General features: G+C 53.2%; 1 protein-coding gene across 2 annotated transcripts; it reads right to left on the bottom strand.

Annotated features, from left to right (window-relative positions):
• Window positions 1-213: 213 nt before the first annotated feature.
• Window positions 214-4,511, bottom strand: LOC127058433 (COMM domain-containing protein 4-like). 2 transcript variants are annotated; one of them, XM_050968495.1, is made up of 4 exons: window positions 3,564-4,511; window positions 2,630-2,710; window positions 1,661-1,837; window positions 214-1,505 (listed from the first exon to the last, which is right to left on the bottom strand). In XM_050968495.1, the coding sequence occupies exons 1-3, from the start codon at window positions 3,910-3,912 to the stop codon at window positions 1,722-1,724; spliced, it is 546 nt and encodes a 181-aa protein (XP_050824452.1). In that variant the 5' UTR covers window positions 3,913-4,511; the 3' UTR covers window positions 214-1,505; window positions 1,661-1,721. The 2 variants fall into 2 exon arrangements, with proteins under 2 accessions (XP_050824452.1, XP_050824453.1); XM_050968496.1 differs by having other exon boundaries at window positions 214-1,385.
• Window positions 4,512-7,582: the final 3,071 nt, after the last annotated feature.

The raw sequence follows: 7,582 nt of genomic DNA, 5'->3' as shown, positions 1-7,582 counted from the left end.
CGAAGGGTGTATGTGGGATGGAGAGACATTGACAGAGTTGCAGGGGGTAGGAATAGGTTATAGAGCACCTGCCTCTATGATGAATTATGTCTTTGGCATCAATCCCTCTCTTTCAAATAGGGAAGATTTACTCCAGTTATTTAAAGACACGTCTCTGCTCCTGATCTGAGCGTGTGAGAAAGGAGGGTGCAGGGGTGACAAGGGAGGCAGCGATGCAAATTCAAAATGCTCCACGTGGCTTTATTGGATCCTGCTGGCAAAATAGGAAACATCCCAAATAACTGGCTTCATGTGCCAAGACCAACCGGAAATGCATGGAGAGATTCCCAGATGCACGTTCCTGCTGATCCTTTATTCCATGCACTGAGCTGCCCTGGAAAAGGTGGCAGGAGCATGCGGGGAAGGAAAGACAGAAAAGCTGCATTTATGCCCCAGGGAGGGGGCTCCTTTAAAGGAAGTGGAAAGAGCAGAGGCAAAGTGCTTTTTAGGGGAGGGAGGCAGGGGAGCAAGAAGGGACTAGCAAACGCTCCATCGGGCTTCGGCTGATGAAACTTTCCAACCTCTTATGTACGACTGGCAGAGTAGCCCCAGCCACAGGCATCCTGGATTGCTGCAGGAGTTCAGTCAGTGGGTGATGTGGAGCTGGCCTAGCCACAGCATTTGGTGGGCTGCAGTGTGCTAGCCTCCAGAGGAGACATGGGAGCCCAAGTGCCTGCCCTGGAGTAGGCTCAGGAGACAATTCAGGCAGAAACAAAAGGACAGATCAGCTCCCCGCAGCTGTTCAGGAACAGAGCCACCCACAAAGACCTGGGCAGGGGATGTCAGGGTCTCTCACTGTTAAAGCAGACTCCAGCCGGCAGGCCTGGGTGTTCTCTGGAGGCATGTGTGTTACACGGTGGCACTGGCCAGGGGTTTGGACGCCTTTGTTATGGGAACTCCGAGCTGAAGCTGGTCTCAAGGTGGAGATCTCGTTAGCAGATGCAGAAGCCACCAAGCTCCCATCCACCATTGCTCTGGGGACGGATCCTGGGGTGGGGATCCTGGAAGCACAAGGGCTTGTGGGCACGATGGAGGAAGGGCGGGCAGGAGGCTTCACAGCAAGAGAGCTGGAGGGGAGACGGGGGGGACAGTAGCCAGGAAGAGTGGGAAAAGCAGTCATCAGTTTCAGCTGCAGGGGTCTGAGAAGGAAGGAGAGAGCCCAGTCCAACCTCTGCCCAGGCGGTGTCTGCAGCTGTGTGCAGCAAGGGGCTTCCCCAGCAGAGGAACCGCACCCACCAGACTCTCCGACGGGCTGCAGCACAATCAGCTGGCTCCTTCCACGCTCGCTGCCATCCTCCCAGCTCCTCAGCTGAGAGTTTTCATCATGGCGTGGGCCTGTCTCAGCTCTGAAAGTGGAAGAGGAGACACGAACAGCCAATGGGGCAGAGTGACTTGGATCTCAGCAGGGGGCGCTGCAGCCAGTTGCCAATTCACGGGTCACAGCAGGGCAGAGAATAACCTCTGCGCTGTGAGGAGGAACAGAGAAATGACATGACATGGAGACAGCCGATCTCTGCCCCGGCCAGTAGGGAGAGCAGCGGGCACACAGGAGAGAAAGCACCAGACGGCAGGGCGGGGACGAGGCGAGCGATTCCAAGCTTCTCATCAACTATCTACTTACCTGCCAGTAAGACTGGGAACTTCTCTGCCGACACGATTATGGCAAAGGGCTCCGTCATGCCTCAGTCCCCTTCTCGCATGATAAACTTCAGGTGCACAAGGGGCTCATTGACCTGCTGGAGCTCACTGGAGCTGAGCATCTGATCCACCCTCCAGGACACAGCGTCCAGATGGTTCACTGAGGACAGAGGCAGAGCCAGTCTCAGGTTTGCGCTGTCAGTGTAAAACACTCTCTCTATGCACAAGCCAGCGATATGGATTTGAGAAGCATTTTTCAAAAGCATTAAGTGGTTTCACCCACTCCTGAAATGCAGCCACCTCTGGTGTGTGCAACACAGCAACTGTCTTACCGGCCCACAGCAACAATGTAAGACATTACAGGAAGGAAATGTCTCCAGTTGAAATAACAAGGGAGTTTAGGTCAGTGGAGTGGAACCCTCCAAGATGGAGTGTGGCTGGGATAATGTAGCTAACACCCCTTGTTGCATAGATTCCCATGAGTCCAAGTGGTTAGCACCACCTCAGCTCTCTCTCTCTTTATGGCCAAGAAAGAGAATGCAGAAGGCAGAGCACCGCCTAGTGCATCACCTGCCCCACTCTCTGCTGTACTTGGATTGTCCTGGAGGTGAACTAACCTGGCCAGATCCTAACCTGTCAGACCGACAAGGTCACAGCCCAAGGGACTCAAAAAACAGGGTTCTGGTCCCAGCTCCTGGTCATCCCCTCAGTTGCTGCATCTGCCCTCAGCAAACTCTGATCCTATCCTACAATCCTCAGGAGCAAGTTCTTCCCAGGAAGTCCCAGAGGAGAATGGCTGAGAAAGTCCTATTGAACTTCCATCCATGGACATAGGGGAACAGCTAGAGGGGTGGGGGCAGTGGATGCCAGCCTGTATCCCTGTTGAAGGACCATCTCCCATCCGCTGCCTGGAGCAGTGTCAGGTTTGCACAGCCGGAGGGGGAACACTTACATCTCAGGCTGCGTGTCCTCCAGCTGTCCTGCAGGGGGCTCTGTTTCTCCTCGTAAGACCAGCACAATCCTGCGGCATGTTCTACAAAACAAGGAGACCAAGGCTACGTCTTCACTACCCGCCATACCGGCGGGTAGCAATTGATTGCTCGGGGATCGATATATCGCGTCTCATGTAGATGCAATATATCAATCCCCGAACGCTCTTATATCAATTCTGGAACTCCACCAACCCGAACGGAGTTGCGGAGTCAACATAGGGAGCTGCGGACATCGATCTCGCGCCGTGAGGATGGTGAGTACTTCGATCTTAGATACTTCGACTTCAGATACATTATTCACGTAGCTGAAGTTGCGTATCTGAGATCGATTTTCCCCCGTAGTGTAGACCAGCCCTTGCAAGAAACCACCTACCAAAGAGCATCAGATCGGTCCCTGCACAACACGACTCTGGTTCCAATGGGCTCAGAAGGGACCCTGGCTGCAAACTGCTGAGCTGGCCTGTTTAGCAGGGGTACTCTAGCAGGATGCTGACATTGGAGTGCACGTGGGATAACGGGGGGATGATGGTACCGTAGGGCATTTCAGTCAGAAGATGGCCCAGCTACTGCTCCAAAGTCTTTCCTGCTGGTTGACACAGCGCGTTCTAACGTCTCACTGAAGAAAGAGTGCTGGGTACACACAACCCAGCAGCAGTCGCCTCCTCCCCCAGACAGCCAACGTACTGAAGTCTACACAGTGCTGGAGCAAGGGTGGAAGGATACAGTTATCCAGGGTTACGCCTGATGCATGGGGTAGACAGACTCTTCTCTGCTCCCTGGCGCCCTCCTCTGGCTGACGTTGCACAAGACAGTCAGGCTGCTGCTACTGACCCCAGGGCTCCCCAATGTGCTGCAGCCCTCTCCAAAGGACCCATCCCCTGGCACTTCCCCTACCTTTGGGCAGCCCCAGCTGTTGCAGCTCACTGGACAGAGAGTCGCTGTCTACTCTGTGTTTGGCTACACTGGAGAGGATGAAGCTGAGCACGGCAATAGTGGCCTTCACGTCCCCGGACTCTGGAGAGAGGAGAAACCTTTGGGACTCTGCCTGGCAGCAGGGCTCTTCCCTGCAGGGAGGCAGCTTTGATAGACCCGTAAAATTGATGTAGGATCCAACAGCCCTTGACGTGGCCTGCCCTTTGCAGTTCATCGCCTGCAAGAGACTAGAGAGGGTGCAAGAACAGATGCCACCTTGCACTGGGCCATGAGGGGCAGCAGGGAAACAGGCAGAAAGATCTGGGCTCATTGTCACCAACCTGGGTAAGAAGCAGTGATGGGCAGGGGACTATGTGTATGTTGGGGATGGGGGAGTCAATGCAACCGGCAGGGGTCAAAACAGGTTAGGATTTCAACAAGCCTGGGACAGGCAGGGGTTAAGTCTAACTAGAATCGACTGATGCTAGGGATCCAAATACTAATAATGGCCAAGGGCCAGAGGAGTAAGGGCCTGTCTAAGCGCACACTTAGGTCGTGGCAAGCTGGGGTGTAAAGCTACCCTGCCCTAGCCAGCTGCGCACTGTCTGTGAGGACCCTGCTGCCATGGACTAACAGCTCCCTAGGGCACTTTCACCTACTGTCTCCAAGCAGGGCAGCTCCCAGGCGCAAGGCAGAACTTAGGGTGTGGAGCAGAGTCCACCCGGGCACCTAGCGCATGGCAGATTTACACCCTGGCTTGCCAAAACTAGCCATTTGTACAGCCAAAGCCTAAGGTTAACACCGCACAATAACCAGACCAGTGGCAGTAAGACAGGGCCAAGCCACAGCACGGCAACTCAGCCAGGGTCAGCTCATCCATAAAAACCAGACCAGACATTTCACTTCATGGTCCCATCTGGCCTCGACCGTCCAGCCTGACCTGTGTAACACAGCCCACTGGGCACCCCTGAATTAATGCCTGTTTGAACCAGAGCAGATCTGGATTTAGAAACTGCCAGTGATGGAGAACTATTGGGCAGTTGTTCCAACGGTTAATGACCCTGTAAAAACACCTTATTTCCAGTCTGAGTTTGTCTAGCTTCAACTTCCAACCATTGGCTCATGTTAGACCTTTGTGTGCTAGACTGAAGAACCCATTATCAGCTGTTTGTTCCCCGTGTAGGTACTTAGAGGCTCCCATCGAGTCACCTCTTAACCTTCTCTTTGTGATGCTAACCTGGCTGAGTTCCTGGGACCCATCCCCTCCCCTCTCCATTGCCACACTAAGACAGCAAGCTCTGCAGGACATGGACGGGTGCTATTCAGCTGTTTGGGCAGCACCTGGGAAATGCGGATTGCTACTGTGATCACTACAACCACCAGGCCCGGGGCACTTCCACACACTCAAGAAATGGTGTAAATTCCCCTCCCCCTGACGCAAAGCTCAGAACCACCCAAAATATAAAGCCAGGGCAGTGTTTGCGGTGAGCAGGGGGAACTCATCAGGCTGCTGATTAGCAGCATCTCCCCCAAACAGAACAGGGGCAAGGACCCTGGGAGATTAGCAGGGCTCCTGTGCTTGTTCGCTCGGTTTACAGTGGCTGGGCATTAACTCTTCAGGCCTTCACTGCTTCAGGACATGCCTCTCCACTCATGACACCAGCCAGCGATGCTTTTCAGGCACTGCGGCTAACAAAGCCGAGCCCAGCGCCCATAAACGCTGCAGGTAAAATGTTCTCAGGACAGGCACTGGGGTGCGGAATGGGCCGGGGGGGAGGTAAGAGTCAGCCAAAGCCTGGGCTAGCATCCCAAAGCCAGTGGCTTGCCGCAGCCTCCCTGCCGTGAGCACAGACAGAGGAATGGCAGTTCTAGTAATGAAGCCAGCAAAGCTCCCTGGAAGGCGAGTGAGGCAAAGAGCCAAATCCACCGTGACAGTCTCATGGACAGCATTAGAGGAGCCCAGGCTATGGACACCCAACGGCTCTGGAAAGGAACAACACTCACCAAACTTGGCATCCGACGTTAGCTTCGGGATCTTTTCGTACTGCAAGAGAAGAGCAACACCCAGGTCCATCAGCCCCAGGGGACCCCACTCCTGGTGCACACAGCACGGTGCAGAATGATCACTGAGCCCTTGCTGAGCAGATCCCCAGGGTAAGGCCAACATTCCACAAGGGGCGTCTGGTTTCGGGTGCACTTGGAGTCAATAGGAGCGTTGGGGGCTCAGCTCTTCTGAGTAACAGGGCTGAGGTGTCTCAAGGGGGGACCCAAATTACTAGAAGCTGCTGGATTTAGCCTAAGTAACTTGCCCAAGGCCACATGGGTGATCGGGGACTAGGACTCCTGGGTTCCTGGCTCCCGCTAGCCCAAGCTGCCTTCACAATGGGGGAGGCAGGATGGGCCATTCCCGCTGGCTGCTGGTGCTCCAGGCATGTCCTACAGGGAACCTCCACGATCCAAACAGCGGGTTGTCATAAACAGATAGCTAAGAGTTAATGTCTCTTTCACCTGTAAAGGGTTAACAAACAGTGACCTGCAACACCTGACCAGAAGACCAATCAGGAGACAAGATATTTTCAAATCTCGTGTGGAGGGAAGCCTTTGTGTGTGGTTTGGGGTTTGGCTTTGTTCTCTCTGGGTCCTGGACGGGACTAGAGGTGCAACCAGGTTTCTGCCAATCTCCCTGCTACAGTCTCTTATCTATTCAGAATTGTGAGTAAGAAAAAAAGGCGGTTACAGTCTTTTAATTTGTTTTTCTTATTTGCAGATGTGTACTTGCTGGAAGTAGCTTAAATTGTGTTTCTGCTGGAGAAAGCTTCTTTCTATTATCTATAAGCTATAAAAAACCCTGTAACTTTTTACCATCTAAATTGCAGAGATAGACCTTTTATTTTTTCTTTCTTTTTATTAAAAGTTTTGCTTTTAAGACCTGTTTGATTTTTTTTTCTCCTAGTTAAGGCTCAAAGGAACTGAGTCTGTACATACCAGGGAATTGGTGAGGAGAAGAGAAAGAGAGCAGGGAGGGAAAGGTAAATTTCCTCTTTGTGTTAGATTCACGGAACTTGAATCTGTATTGCCTCTGGGAGAAGGGGGAGAGAAAACTGATCTCTCTGTGTTGTGTTTCAAGGAGTTGAAGCAGGGTATCTCCTAGTGTACCCAGGCAGGAAAGATCTGGGAGGAGGTAAAGAGGGGGGAAGGGAATGGTTTATTTCCCTTTGTTGTGAGACTCAAGGAATTTGGGTCTTGGGGTCCCGAGGGAAGGTTTGGGGAGACCAGAGTTTATCAGGCGCTCTACTCTAAGTCCTGATTGGTGGCAGCCTATCAGATCTAAGCTGGTAATTAAGCTTAGGGGAATTCATGCTAGTACCCATAATTTGGACGCTAAGGTCCAGATTTGGGAATTATACTATGACACAGGTCAGCTACTGTCTGCGATGGGCATTACAAATGGCTCAGCCTCATGTCCCTGAGCGGCCAAACCCCCTTGCTGGGAGACCTCAAGGGAATCCGTATTGTCAACCACCAGCCAGTCCCCTAGTGATGGCAGGGCCAATGGGTGGATGAGGTGAAGCAGACCACACAGGACCCTTAGAGAAACAGACACTAATACTTACTAGTAAGTACTTAGCAGCTGGCCCTTTCCACCAGCAGATCTCCCTGATGGAGAATGTCACTGACCTTATTTTACAGATAGGGACACAGGCTTTAGGAACCCTGCCCAAGATCAGTGGCAGAGCTAGGAATAGCTGACTCCCACTTTGATACACCCCCCACCCCCCCACGCCCACCCCACACACTCCACCGCACTGCCTGCCCTGAGACCGGCCAGCTTGACATGGCCCACGCCACTTAGCCCAGGGGAGGGGAGACTTGAGTCTCTGCGATTGCTGGATCCCTGCTCAGCGGGGCTGAATGTGGGAGAAGAACCCCCTGCACTTGCAGGGAGAGGGGATTGATGTAAGTCCTTGAGCACCTGGCCAAAATGAGCTTCAGCTTCACCG

This window comes from Gopherus flavomarginatus, chromosome 9 (genome assembly GCF_025201925.1).
Source record: "Gopherus flavomarginatus isolate rGopFla2 chromosome 9, rGopFla2.mat.asm, whole genome shotgun sequence".
Lineage (NCBI taxonomy): Eukaryota > Metazoa > Chordata > Testudines > Testudinidae > Gopherus > Gopherus flavomarginatus.
Note: the sequence above shows the minus strand (reverse complement) of the source record. Positions and strands in the feature narration are given on the sequence as shown.